Below are 15521 nucleotides of genomic sequence, written 5' to 3' on the forward strand. Positions count from 1 at the left end.
CAGGGAGGGCTGGTAATTGTGGGGGGGTGGCTGGTTTGAGGATAATGCTGGGAGGTCTGAGCTGGGGGCCTGTAAGGTAGTGGCACCTGGGTTCAAGGTGATATTCTGGTGATTGTTGGAAAGGTGAGGTACCAAGGGTGACAGGAGCATCTACCCTCACATCCGTGATAGGTCATTCATCTTTTTTCTACATTGAGCCCCGATCTCTTGGTCAGGTTGCTGGCACTGACCATGCTACCACCATCTCCCTGGTCAGGATTGTTTACCTTGCTGGAGGGCTTCCTGCCAATCCGTGGGTAAATTGTGGCTCACTTCTCCTCCTCTCCATGGCATCCAGAAATTGAGTGACATCCCCCTCCGAAAATCTGGGAGCTGGTTTTCCAGCTGCCATCCTCTAGGCTCGAATGAGATCAAAAGTGATGCGGAGCTGTTTAAATAATAATAATCTTTATTGTCACAAGTAGGCTTATATTAACACTGTAATGAAGTTATTGTGAGAAGCCCCTAGTCACCACATTCCAACGCCTGTTCGGGTACACAGAATGTCCAAATTACCTAACAGCACGTCTTTCGGGACTTGTGGGAGGAACCGGAGCACCCGGAAGAAACCCACACAGACACAGGGGGAACGTGCAGACTCTGCACAGAGTGACCCAAGCCGGGAATCGAATCTGGCACTCTGGCGCTGTAAAGCAACAGTGCTACCCACTGTGCTTACCATGCTGCAGTGACCACAAGTACTCAATGACCCCTGAGGCGGGTGAATCAGACATTTTGCGCCTCAGACGTGGCCTTTTTCACATGAGCAAAAGCTTTCTTTCTAATAGTCCAATGATCCAGAACGCGCTGGTGAGATTCACACAGATTTTTTACACTGAAAATTACACTTCGCCACTTTTTTAGAAAATTCGCCTTCCAAAAATCAGTCAAACCTCATTTCAAATTTGCAGGGATCAGACAATTATTTTTAGTGAGTTAATTGCCTAGATCTCATACGCTGATTGTCAGTCTGGCTCGAACGAAGAAACCAAAGCCAAGTATGTATTATGAAGCTTGTCTGTAAACCCAGACATCCATTAGAGTAATGAAATACCTGAGCCCCAGGGAGAATATTGCTTGATTGACAGCTCTGGCTCCCTGATCTCTTCTGTCTTTTACTGTGGTTATTTGCACAAGAAAAGGAGGTTTTAAGTACTTGCAGTTTAGGCTATTGATACCTTAAAGCGTTTGAATGATTGACACTTCTATTGGCTTACAGTAAAAAGGAGTTATTTTATTTTAATTTAGTGTACCCAATAATTTTTTCCAATTGAGGGACAGTTTAGTGTGGCCAATCCACCTACCCTGCACATCTTTGGGTTGTGGGGGCGAATCACATGGAAACACTGGGAGAGTGTGCAAACGCCACATGGACAGTGACCCAGAACCGGGATCGAATCTGGAACCTCGGCGCCGTGAGGCCACAGGTTTGACAAAGGGTTGCCTCGAAACATTAGCTCTTTTCTCTCCCTACAGATGCTGCCATACCTGCTGAGATTTTCCAATATTTTCTCTTGGGTTTCAATATCGTGATCCCCCCCCCCCCAAATATCCCTTGATTCCTATAGCCCAAGGGCTATATCTAATTCCTTCTTGAAATTACATAACGTTTTGGCATCAACTGCTTTCCGTGGTCGCGAATTCCACAGATTCACCACTATCTGGGTGAAGAAATTTCTCCTCACCCCCACCATCAGGAACATTCTTTCTGAGAGTGAGTGAGAAACCTGCGAATGGGAGTAACGTAGGCACAGACTGACTCTCACTCCCACACACATTCACTAACAGGCACACATGCACACACTCTTGATCCCCACACACACCACGCACTCTCTACCACCACCACCACATGCATAGCCAGCCTGTTCCTCATCCCCCTTCCTCCGACACTGGGCTCCCCCACATCTCACCGGCAGGGCCGGTCTCTCCTCCCTGTGGCCCCGGCAGCCAGGAACTTGGCAGGCTCTGCTTACCGGGTCTCATAACCAGCCCTTCCTACCCAGTGCTTGTAGCCCATGGCACTCTCTCCCTCTCTCATGCCTCCCCACCCCACCTGAAAGAAAACCTATTTCTCCCCAGAAAACCCCGCTGCTGGTGTTTGTTGCTCCTCCAATCATACTCTTTCTTTCCATATTTCTGCTAATATGTTCATTTGATGCACCTTACGGAATCTTCCACTCCAGCTTATGAGTTTGACTGACAGTTTGAAAACTGGTTCCAGGGGTTGCTTGGAGTGACTTTGGGTACCGGATGGGGCCCTCAGGCCGTGTGTTGGCCAAGCCCTGTTCTGGATTTTCCAGCCAGGGAAAATGGTCTCTCAGGAACTTCACTGTCACGTCCTCTAATTTTAAGCATTTCAATGAGATCACATCTAATTTTTCTGAACTCGAAAGAGTATCGGCTCAATCTTTCAGACTTTCTTCCTCAGTCAGTTCTCTTGTCCCAGGAATCAATCTGACTAACTTTTGCTGCATCTCCTCTCGGACAAACATATTTCCTTAAGGAGGGAGTACAGGGGTGCTCTCACCAAAGTTCCATATAATGGCAGCAAGACCTCTATACTCCTACCCCATTGCAATAAAGGCTTTCTTTCTTTCTGAATTGTTTTTCGTGCCTTCATGTTAACTCTGTGATATGTGTACAAGGATCTCTAAATCCCCCTGAATGCCAGCATTTACTTGTCCCTCACTTTCTAGAATGAATTCAACTTTCTAATTTTTCCTACAGCAGTAGACAATTTCACACTTTCCCACATCGGCAAGTAAGATTATCATAGAATTTACAGTGCAGAAGGAGGCCATTCGGCTCATCGAGTCTGCACTGGCTCTTGGAAAGAGCACCCTACCCAAGGGCAACACCTCCACACTATCCCCATAACCCAGTAACCCCACCCAACACTAAGTGCAATTTTGGACACTAAGGGCAATTTATCATGGCCACTCTACCTAACCTGCACATCTTTGGACTGTGGGAGGAAACCAGAGCATCCGGAGGAAACCCACGCACACACGGGGAGGATGTGCAGACTCCGCACAGACAGTGACCCAAGTCGGAATCGAACCTGGGACCCTGGAGCTGTGAAGCAATTATGCTATCCACAATGCTACCATGCTGCCCGCACGATTACAGTCACTTAACCAGTCTGTAACTCTTTCCAGCCTCTTTCTGTCCTCACAGCTTCTGTCCTCACTGCTTACGTTTGCACCTGGTTTTGTATTGTCAGCAACCATGGATATTTTGCACTGAGTCTTATATTCTTGTGTTCTTCATAACTGATCTGCATTCTCTATAAGGCCTTGGCATCCTTCCTAAAGTTTGTTGTGCAACAAGTCTAGCTGTGGTTTAACCAGCCTTATAAAGATTTAACATAACCTGCATGCTTGTGGTGAAGCAATGAGGACACACCAAATTTTATTTCAGGGGAAAAGAAAATGAATGATGTCATTCCAACTATTCTTGTGGGGCTTCACGTGGCCAGTTTTAGGGCAATATTGGCAGATGTTTGAGAGAAGTGCAGTATCTTTTAAAACTAAAAAAAGACTTTTGAACTTTGACAATAAATGGTGAATGTAGTGATATTTTCATTGTTTCTTTCAAAAAATTAATTAGTTTAAACTTTAGAAAGCTATTAAAAGTTTGAACACTAATATTTCATGGTCAATAGTAATTTCAGGACCAATGTTTTGTTGATGATCCAGGAATGATTTTTCAGGGCAGCACGGTGGCACAATGGATTTGTCCTGCAGCCTCACGGCACTGAGGTCCCAGGTTCGATTCCGGCTCTGGGTCACTGTCCGTGTGGAGTTTGCACATTCTCCCCATGTTTGCGTGGGTTTCGCCCCCACAGCCCAAAAGGATGTGCAGGCTAGGTGGATTGGCTGCGCTAAATTGGCCCTTAATTGGAAAAAATTAATTGGGTACTCTTAAAAATTTTTTTTTAAAAAGGAATGATTTTTCAATGCACAAATAAATATATTTGAAAATCAGCAATGCATTTTTCTTCTTTTCCAGTGTTCTGGCCCTTCCATGGAGCCTACAATTAAGACCAATGATATTATCATCTCTGAGAAACTTAGTCTGCAGTTTTATCGCATTGAAAAGTAAGCTTCCACAATATTTGTAAGAAATAGCAGAATTTCTAAATCATACAATCTTACTTTTTGGATATATTTACTTTGCTTATTTGTTCAGAATCCACATGTGGAAATGTTTCCTCTAACCCCACTTGGAATTTTGTCTGCAGAGGTGATGTTGTAATTGCTAAAAGTCCCAACAATCCTAAAATGAATATTTGCAAACGAGTGATTGGTCTGGAAGGAGACAAAGTGTACAGTGGTGGTCCACTAGATTCCTTTAGGAGCCAGAGATACGTGAGTTTTATTATCTTTATGTTATCTATTTCAACACAATGATAACATTTACACATAAAGTAGCAACAGCCTATTTAGCCCAACTTGTTTTGTTTAGGTTAATCTACAGGTCACTCAGTCACTTTGCATTTTCCTTGATGCGAAACCTCTCTATTCCCTGGTAAACTAAGAATGTGTTCAATTTTTTCATGTTTCAACTGAGTTAATTTTTGTTGAATTGTGCCACTAATCCTTGACTGAAAATTAAGTGTAGATAGTTGCTCTTTTTCTAGGTTCAACTTGATTTTCGTAGCCTGTTCCCATGTTTTCTTTCACAATACCAGAAATAATTGCCACTAGTTTTCTTCATAACACCAAAGACTATGACACTCCAACTAATATCTTTTTCTAGTCCTGTGTAACATTCGAATAAATCTGTGCTGCACCTTTTTCATTAATTTTCTATCCACCTCTAACTACTGTTCAAACTGCAGCCCAATTAAGCTGAAATACTTTCTCTTTGCTTTTGTATTCTATACTGTTGGATACAACACTAAGGATTATATTTGCCTTTTTAAGGCTTTACCCAGTTGTGCTACCAAACTCATTGAACACCAGGACTCTTCTGCTTCTCCATTCTAGGATGTTTGTTGGAGAGCATAGACAGTAATAGACAAAAGCCTAACCTGTCGCCCACTTTGTTTGTTAATAAGTGACCTCCAAATATAATCGCAAACACAGAATCAAATCACAGATTTAATTCCGAATAAAGAGCTTCTTGTCACAAAGTAATGTTACTGTATACGTTATTGACAACAGCCGCTCCCAAACAGCTTCATGCGTTCTTATGATGCCCCTCTGTTATGTTCTTTAATTTGTCCTGATGTGATATGGATGTGGTCCCTGAGACTCAGGGTCACCAATAGTTCTTGGCTCTATTTCAGAGGGATTGGGTGTAGATGGATATGATGAAACTAGGTGCTCTAGATAGCACTGCATGGCGTTGAATCCTTCATGATACTGGCACAGAAGTTAGCACAGGATTCCACCATGGCTATTGTGTTCTGTTCCATTTGCTGTGTGACATTCCTCAGTGTCCTTTCCTAAGTGTGATACTCCTCCAACAATCTATTTGTAGAACAGGACCCAACCCAAGAGATTTCAGTCCATAGATTCTAAAATCGCAAGCAGATTTCTGCCTGTACTATGTTCCCTTTCCACCTCTGATTTCACTTGCACTGTAGGTAATATATCTCAATATTTCCATTACAAGGACTTGCAGGCCCAGCTTTCTAAAGCTTGCTTTGCATTTCTTCAACCTGCTGCCATCCATGTCACCCAGGCGTCCTCTGTTGCAGCTGTTGCTCTTCAGGCAGCAGCAGGTTTTAATCTTACTGCTGTTTCAATTTTCTCATTCTCCTTGAGATTTTTTCGACCCCTCATCCAGACATTTCCCTCTTCTGATATTTTTCTTCCTGCCCTGATGGCTCATTTTGTCAAACACCTACCCACATTGTGTTTTCCCCACTTCCCTTAAAACATATAATTAAATTATCTGGTCCACAGCTTTACAATGAGGCACTAACCTGAGCTGAGATCAGGCAGAAACCACTCACGGCCTCAGATTTAACAGTGCAAGGGGTCATCGAAATATTGGCTCACATCCTTTAATGTATCAAAAGGAAAAGTCAGTAGAAATTCAATAAGGATTTTGATGAAATTTATATGCAATCCATTTTTATCAGTAAAGACTCATTTTAAAACAAAGCCGAAGGGAACATTCATGGCAATGAATGGCAGCATTAATATCGCCATTCACCATCAGTATCACCACTCAGCATCAAATTGGTTGAGTGACAGATGACGGAGAGTGGAGATAATACTCTAATTGTCAGGAGGTGACTAGTGGTGTACCACAGAGATCTGTATTGGGGTCTCAATTATTCACATTATTCATTAATGACTTGGATGATGGTATATAAAGTCATACACCCAAATTTGCTGATGATACAAAGTTAAGTAGCATTGTCGACAGCCTAGATGATAGCATAACATTGCATGGAGATATTGACAGACTCGGTGATTGGCCAAAATTGTGGCAGATGGAATTCAATGTAAGCAAATGTGAGGTTATCCATTTTGGATCAAAAAAAGGATCGAGCAGATTACATGGAAGGAGGTTAAGTACAATGGATGTTCAATGAGATTTGGGGGTTCAGATGTATAGGTCCTTAAAATACAGAAGTGCAGAAAATAATCAAAAAGGCTAATGGAATGCCTGTATCTAGAGGATTGGAGTATAAAAATACAGAAGTTATGCTGCAGCTATACAAAACCTTGGTTCGACCCACGAGTACGGTGAGCAGTTCTGGGCACTACACCTTAGGAAGGATATTTTGGCCTTGAAGGAAGTGCAATGTAGGTCTTTTAAAAATGATACCTGCGCTATTACTTGGGATTATGTTACAAGGAGAGATTACACAAATTAAACCTGCTAGAATTTAATAGGTTTAAGGGGTGATCTGTTCGAAGTATTCAAGATATTAACAGGAAAAGGCACGGTAGGTAAAGATAAACTATTTCCACTGGTTTGAGATTCTAAAACTAAGGGGCATAATCTAAAAATTAGGACGAGACCGTTCAGGAGAGATGTTACAAAGCACTTTTTAATGCAAAGGGTAGTAGAGGTTTGGAACTCTTTCCCACATACACCAGGTGAATCTAGAACCGTTGTTCATTTTAAATCTGAGACAGACAGATTTTTGTTGAGCAAAGATATCAAGGGATATGGGGCAATGGCAGGCATATGGAGTTAGGCCACAGACCAGCCATGATCTCATTTAATGGTGGGACAGGCTCGAGGGGCTGAATGACCTACTCCTTAAATATATAATCCTCTTAAAATTTTAAGCATGTTTGTCCATGGGAGTTATATCTGTGGCATTTCTTTCTGAAAACTGTCACGCTTCATAATACTGCACCCATCTAGAAGTAACAAGTGCTGATGATTTTAATTAAAAACATTGTTTGAAACCTCAGCCAAGTAAATTCACAGTATCTGATAATTTCCAAATGGATTGTTGAATTTTATGAAGAATAATTTAGCGACCGTGCAGTGTAACAGAACTATTTTTGGGCTGCAATCAAGTGCTAATTAGCAATATTATTATTGTAATTTAATCATGTGTATTTGCTGTCGACACTAGGTTCAGCATGAAGTTCCCATACTGCCATCTTTTATAGTCCTTCCTGTCATTCATTAAATTGACCCCTAGACCATTTATGGACGGCACAGTGGTTAGCATTGTTGCTTCACAGCGCTAAGGTCCCAGGTTCGATTCCCGGCGTGGGTCACTGTCTGTGCAGAGGCTACACGTTCTCCCCGTGTCTGCGTGGGTTTCCTCTGGGTGCTCTGGTTTCCTCCCACAAGTCCTGAAAGACGTGCTTGTTAGGTAATTTGGACATTCTGAATTCTCCCTCTGTGTTCCCGAACAGGCGCCGGCAACAAGGGGCTTTTCGCAGTAACTTCATTGCAGTGTTAAGCCTACTTGTGACAAAAAATATTGTTATTCTTATTTGTAGAACATTAACAATGGGACTCTAAATTCAGAACTTCTGTTCCATATCATTCATGTAGAGCCATGAGACACATTCATGCTACATCTTTATGTGTACTGTTGTTGCATGGGTGTAAACCTGACTAGAGTAATTTGCTTTTCAAATATCTTCTCATAGAAGCATAGAATCCCTACAGCATAGAAGGAGGCCATTCGGCCCATTGAGTCTGCACCAACCCTTTCAGAAAGAGCACCCCACCCAGGCTCACTCTCCTTCCCTATCCTCGTAACCTAACCTATTTTACACAACCTAATCTGGACACAAAGGGGCAATTTTAGTATGCCCAATCCACATCCCCTGCACATCTTTGGACTGTGGGAGGAAACCGGAACACCTGGAGGAAACTCAAATAAACACTGGGAGAATATGCAAACTCCACACAGACAGACACCCAACGCCAGAAATGGTCCTGGATCTCTGGTACTGTGAGGCAGCAGTGCTAACCACTGTGCCAGCATGCCACCTGCTGAAATGTGTGCAATTAAGACACAAATGTTTGTACCTTTATTTTCTTGGAAACTGCAGTTTTTCATTGCAAGTCTTTTAGAGATCACTTGTTAATTAGGCAACCATTGCTTAAAACCTGTGTAATTTGAGGTGACAAAATACAGCTTGGAAATAAGTTACAAAAGTTGCTTTAACTAAAACTTTAGTTTTGCAGGTACAGTGTCTCAAACCTGGCAATCTCTTGACCGAATTAATACCAGATTTCAGGTCTTGCCAGTTTTCCCGTCAGGCGTTTCAGGCTGGGCCAGGTCAGGCGGATCTGACTGAGCTGAGTTGGGTGGGATCAAGGGTCACATGGAGCACGGGTAAAGAAAGGCACGCAAAGCTGATAACTATTTGGCACACCACCGTGCCAATGCAGCACCTAGCCGAACAAATTATTTTACTCATCAAATAATAATTAAAATTCATGCATGACAGCTTTAAAAGGGGACCCGGGTTTTATCTCAGCTCCGGGTTACTGTCCTGTGGTGTTTACACATTCTTCCCTGTCGCGTTGGTCTCACCCCCACAACCCAAAAAGATGTGCAGGGTAGGTGGATTGGTCATTGCCCTTTAATTGGAAAAAAATCTCCAATTTTGTGGACATCACCTGGTGATGAGCTAGATTTGAGACAAAGTACAAATTCTGTGTATACTTTGAATAGCAATGATTGCTGCATTGAACTAAGCAATGATTCTACTGTAATAGTAATTGGAAACATTTTCCCTGTAAGATTTTTAGGCAAGGAGTGATTTGAAAAGAGCACTGTGTAAGCAAATTTATGGTGTAGTAGTTCACCTCTACTTTTATTGCCTAAGTGTAGTCGAATAAGGCAACAGGTCTTGAAGCTGTTTCTATAGTTTTCAGTAGTATAACTGCATGGTGTAGGTCATTAATTGTATGACCCTTCAGTGCTGAAGTTCTACTTAATCAAGTAAATAGATGGCAAAATTGATGCCCTAGGCTCTCTGGAGTAACTAAACAGGGTTAATATTTAATTTGAACATCAATTGCTATCAGTATGTTATTGGCTTTAAAAGCACTGATATTTAATCAGGGATTATAATTAAAATGCTTCTTATCCAAGCACATAACTTCTATTTGCCCTTGCTTTTAATACCATTTGCTTTAGCTTTAAGCCTTATTTTGCCATATGGTCAATGTTGCAAAGGTTCAGGTTAATTTTCCCGTTTTCATTCAAAGAGTCACAAGATTAAAATACTCTGCATCATAAACCACTGATAGAATAAGCCCCTGTGTCATTTAAACAGGAGGAGTGCCTGATGTCACTTTATTCTACTAGGATCTGTAAATACGGAACTGTCTGGCTTGTCACTCAGAATGATAAAAGCCTGAGTTACGCATCTATTTCACCGCAATGGTTTCTTCACAATCAATCCCTGCAAATTGCTAATGCCCGAGCACATGCTGATGCCGGGGAAATTTGTTTACTCTTGTGCATAAGTGGAGTTTATTGCCAGGATGACACAGCTCATTCGTCTTGGATTTCTATGGCTAACATAATTGCGGATGAAGATTCATTAGTTTGGAGATAGTTTAAGTTGGAGGGTGGGTGAAGGATAGCAAGGGTTATACACAGTGCTTAACCCTGAAGCATTTTCTATATCAAACAAAACATCTGCCTGTGGTGTTTACAGCTGAGCGCGCTGTGTTGATGTGCATATCGGTTAACACAAATGGTACATACACTCTGCTTGTCAGCAGGTGTAATTGGATATGTTGATGCTCCCTTGCTGGATTAAAAATATTGTTTTGATTGGTTTGCTTCAGAAACCAACTACATGACTCATCTTTGACTTATATTAGTCGTAGTTCTGCAATCTGCTACTTTATAGTACTTTTACACTAATGAGCTGGTTGCTTCCTGTGTTCGTGCTGTCCATTCTATTTTGTTTAGCAGAGCAGTGTAGTTTCACCTTTTCATCCTGGTTTTATTCAAAATAATCAAAAAAAAAGTGATTCAGGCACTTGAAGGCACTCGATTACATGTTTGGAACAGCTAGTTAATTGCAATTGATGTCCAATGCCAAATTTGACCATTATGGACAGATGCACTGAAGAATTGCTATACTGACTTGCCACTTATTTCGGAGAAAGTCCAGTTTTTGCAACAGTTGATCCCCTGAGTCACCTTGAGCAACACCTGTAGTCTCCATGTTGAAAACAAGCTCAGTTTGCACGTCCTCTGACTTGAGAGGCTGAATGGCCTACTTTTGCTTCTATTACTTAAGGTATATTGAATTTTGAAGCTTCAACACAATCTGTTAGCTTATTTGCCTTGTGTTGTGGGCAGCCATTACCATATGCAGCCATATCACTTCACTTGTAAACAGATCTTCCAGCCCTTGGGAAAAGATTTGTTTCCCGATCTCGTATTCCACAGGCTTGACCTTCCCATCAAAATATGCTTCGCTGTCTTTCTTTTTCTGTCCCATTTTAATTGTAGCGACCATACGGGTGGCTTGGATGTTATCCATCCGCTGTTGTACAGCCTTTTCATTTTTGATATCTTTTTATTTTTAAAATCTTTTTATTGCAGTTTTTCATTTTATACACGGCATTTTGTACTACATTAGGACAAAGGACAGAACTATATTCCACGTAGTTATTTTGTAGGACAGTTTTCCGAATCATGCTTTTCAAGGTTCTTTTCATTCTATCCACCATACCCGAACAGGCGCCGAAATGTGGTGACTAGGGGCTTCTCACAGTAACTTCATTGCAGTGTTAATGTAAAAAGATTATTATTATACTGCTAGACTATGGATGATAGGCTATGTGAAGTTTCTGCTTCATTTCTTATAGTGTCTTAGCATTCTGCATCACCTGAGTAGTGAAATGTGCTCCTTGGTCTGATTTAATGCTACGGGGAAGTCCCCATTTAGTGAACACTTGCTGTAGCAGCATATTGGCTGATACTTTTGTCGTGTTCGTCCTGGTAGAGAATGCTTCAATCCATTTACAGAAGGTATCAATGATTACCAAAATGTATTTGTAACCCCCCTTACATGGTGTCAAGGGGCCCATATACCGACTTGGTGTGTCTAAGCTCTCCTTTCTTAGCATTGTGGTCTGCATTATTTTGAGCACAAACCAGACAATTTTCCACACTATGCTTTATGTCCCCATCTAATTCGGGCCACCAATATAAACATTTAATTCTTTCCGTAGTTGTATTCATACCTGGCGTCTCTGGATATCGTGACATTGATAGATTATCTGGTTCCGATCCTGTGTCAGTACCACATATCTTCCGTCCTTAAGGACAAGACCGTCCTTTATCTTTATGTTAGCTTTCCATTTGTTGTAGGATGCCGGATACACTTCATCCCTGCTTTGTTTCAAATCCTCATCTGCTTTCTGTGCCTCGACAAATATTTTTACAGTGAGGGCAGCGGCCGGGGGTTGGCACCCCAGGCTCTTCCCCTCCCCCCCTTTGTTTTGACATGAACCCATCCCTTTAAATCATCAGAGAATAGAATCTCTGCAGTGTAGAAAGAGGCCACTCAGTCCATCAAGTCTGCACTGACCTTCTGAAAGAGCACCTTATCTAGGCCCACTCCCCACCCTATTCCTATAACCCTACTAACCTGCACAGCTTTTGAATGTGGGAAGAAACCGGAGCACCCAAAGGAAACCCATGCAGACATGGGGAGCATGTGCAAACTCCACGCAGTCACCCAAGGCCGGAATTGAAACCGGGTTCCTGGATGTGTGTTGCAGCAGTGCTAACCACTGTGCCACCATGCTGCAGTCATCACTGTCAAAACCCAATGTTTCATGATGTTCACCTTTGTAACTGAGATTGTCAGCAAGGGGGAAAGGTGTTCTGGTTCTCTTAACTGTAATGTCATGGCCCTAAGAGCATTATTGCCCACAGGTGGTTAGCAAAGGACCTGTGATGTTCCCCTTTCCTTTACCTGCACTTTTTCAGATCATCTACTGCGTTTTTACTGTATCCCACAGTCCTTAGTATGTCCATTTACATTTTCTTGAGTGCTCCCACTGTGTCTGGTAAAGCTGAGTGAACAGCCAAACCTAAACACGTCAAGAATTTCTTCTCAGATTTGCGCATGGTGCCGAGGATCCAGGTTCGATCTCGGCCCCAGGTCACTGTCCATGTGGAGTTTGCACATTGTCATGAGAATGTCACTTTAAGAAATGTTTGAATGCTCATGTTACTGCAGTGATGTCAGAGTGTGGGTGGAGCTGAGCTCTGGCTCTGTTTTTTAGTTTCACTTTGAGAAAAGCTTGGGTCTATCCACTTGGACCATTTTGGTTTCGTTTCCAGAGTTGGAGCTGAATCGAGGGAAAGCAGGTGTACTGCTGTTCTCTCTGCCATGAAAAGACTATCTCTTGATCATTTGGTGAATTCAGAATTATAAATGTTCTCAGTGGTGAATGTAAACCTGATGTGCTTCTGTTAAAAGGTGTTTCTTTTGCCTTCTGGATATTGTTTGGGAAGTTATTAAGGATTACTTAGTGTTATATTCTTTGGGGGTTGTATTTGAATTGATGGTTGCTAAGATGTTCACTGTATGTTTTAAAAAGGTTAACTTGAGTTCATAGCATAAACATTGTTTTGCTTTAAAAAATACTTTTCATCTCTGCTGTACCACACCTGTAGAGTGGGCCGTATGCTCCCCATACCACAATCTATTAAAAGTTTGTGGATCAGGTGAACTCCATGATATACTTTGGTGTTCTCTAAACCCTGGCCCATAACAACATTCTCCCCGTGTCTGCTTGGGCCTCACCCCAACAACTCAAAGATGTGCAGAGTAGGTAGATTGGCCAAGCTAAATTGCCCCTTAATTGGAAAAAAATAATTGGGTACTCTAAATTTATTTTTAAAAAGAAGAGTTTCTTCTCCTCATTCGCATCTAAACCATCGCACCAAATTCATCTGATTCTTTTGCACCTCTTTGAGTAATTTATGCTGTGATATCGATTAAACCTGGCATTTTCTATCTCCATTTCTTTATCACTTAATTCTCGCATACAACTAAATATTGCTATGGCTCTCTCGTATTTAGGCATGTGTCATCCTAATGCTAATGGGCTTCTTCCCACTGTCTCTGTCCGACGGGTCCTTTAATCTTAACAATACTGTCTATCCATTTATGGTTTCGGTATTGCCTGAATCCCTTTTCCCATACTGGCCGAGATTCAGCTATTTCTCAGAAAACCATTAATCAACATGGTGATTGACCGATTTTGGGGACCAGTTTGCTGAGCACCCCTCAAGGCTGATTTTTGGAGGATACATTTGCCTATTAACCGTTAATAACTTAAATCTTTTGCACTAGCGATTTGTCTGCAACATCAGTGGTTTGAACCTGCCCTCAGAACTCAACAGCTACCCAGGCCTTTGTTTTATGCTTCCTTCATCCACTAAATCCTGGCCATTTACGTGGGGCTTACTGCCCTCTTAATTCCAGTTCAAGCTGGGTGACTGAGATGTTAACTCTGGACCTGACCGACCGCTCTGAACTTAACATCTGGAGTGCCAAAATGTTGTTGCCCTCTACTGGCTTCCGAAACAGAAAAATTAATCATAATGTGGATTATACTCAAAACAAACTTTATTTAATCCAACTTTATTAATCAAAATAAGACTTGAGCTTTGGTGCTTATTTGGACAGTTCCGTAAGATTCAAGACTCACAACTTGAACTCAAAATACTACCCGATAGAGAGAACTGGCCAAGCCCGTTCTGGAGTGTCTGCTCTGCTCTGTGTTTCCAAACTCAGGATCTCTTACAAATGTTGATCCCAGGGTTATTGCTACTGAAATCTCGGGAGCTTCTTCTTTTTATAATGTTTCCAGTTCTTAGTTTATAGTTCATTCTTATAAACAATCCTTTAGAATGTAGACATCAGTTGTCCTTGAAAGGGTCTTGTTTTCGGTGTTTCAACTCAAAATGTTATCAGTGAAAAGTCCAGATGCAAAATGTTGTTCTGTCTTTTCTCACGAGTTCATTTTGCTGAGCTGCAGTTTTCACACACACAAGTCTGCAAAGCCTCTTTTACAATCATGCCTCACTGCAGCCATCTCTCCTCTCAGCACAAGGGATCAACCCTGGTTCAATGAAGAGTACCGGAGAGCATGCCAGGAACAGTAACAGGCACACCTGAAAATGAGGGGTGGGATTCTCCCCTACCCGGCGTGACGGGGGGTCCCGGTGTAGGGGAGAGGCGCCAACCACTCCGGGGTCGGGCCTCCCCAAAGGTGGGGAATTCTCCGCACCTTTGGGGGCTAGTCCCGCGCCGGAGCGGTTGGCACCAGAAGACTGGCGCAAAAAACTGGCGCCCCCGGAAGGCTTTCGCCGGTTGGCGCATGCGCCGGCGGTGACGTCAGCGGCCAGCTGCCGCTGACATCCCCACCGGCGCATGCGCGATGTGGGTTTTTCTTCCGCTTCCGCCATGGCGGGTGGCGGAGAATCTCTGCCACGGCGGGGGCGGGATTTTTGGCGGCCCCAGGCAATTCTTCGACCCTGCTGAGGGTCGGAGAATTTCGCCCGAGGTGCCAACCTAATGAAGCTACAACACAGGACCACTTCCTTGCCAAATAGCACAATCATCACATGATAGGCTGAGCTCAGCAATCCTAGAACCAACTGATCAGAATGAAAATTAGCAAAATACTGTGGATGCTAGAATCTGAAATTAGAACAGAGGACGCTGGACAAATTCAGCAGGTCTACCAGCATCTATCAGGAGAAAAACCAAGTTAACATTTCAAGTCCCTAAACTCTTTGGCAGAACTGAAAGGAGGAAGGACTTCTGATGGCGGCCATGGTGTGAGTGGTCACACATGTGGCAGCTCCCGCTTGAGGTGTCTTCTGGTCCCTTTTTCCAGTTGCCGGGTGGATGTTTTGGAGGAAAAGGCTGCAGAGGTGGTGGAGGAAAGCTATACTCCACTGGTGAGGTTGTTGGAAGGATCCGCGGACCAGAAGTGGGTCTGGAAGAAAGGAGCTTCTGGAGCTAGAAACTCTTTGTGTG

General features: G+C 42.7%; 1 protein-coding gene across 5 annotated transcripts in view; it reads left to right on the forward strand.

Moving 5' to 3' along the window:
- immp1l (inner mitochondrial membrane peptidase subunit 1) overlaps positions 1–15521 on the forward strand; it is a 202684-nt gene that overhangs the window by 98736 nt on the left and 88427 nt on the right. For all 5 annotated transcript variants that reach the window (XM_038807873.1, XM_038807872.1, XM_038807876.1 and 2 more), the window contains 2 exons: positions 4051–4139; positions 4283–4409. In XM_038807873.1, coding sequence (XP_038663801.1) covers positions 4051–4139; positions 4283–4409 — 216 coding nt within the window. The remainder of the gene's footprint in view (positions 1–4050; positions 4140–4282; positions 4410–15521) is intronic.

Source organism: Scyliorhinus canicula, chromosome 9 (assembly GCF_902713615.1).
Source record: "Scyliorhinus canicula chromosome 9, sScyCan1.1, whole genome shotgun sequence".
In the NCBI taxonomy this organism is placed as follows: Eukaryota; Metazoa; Chordata; class Chondrichthyes; order Carcharhiniformes; family Scyliorhinidae; genus Scyliorhinus; species Scyliorhinus canicula.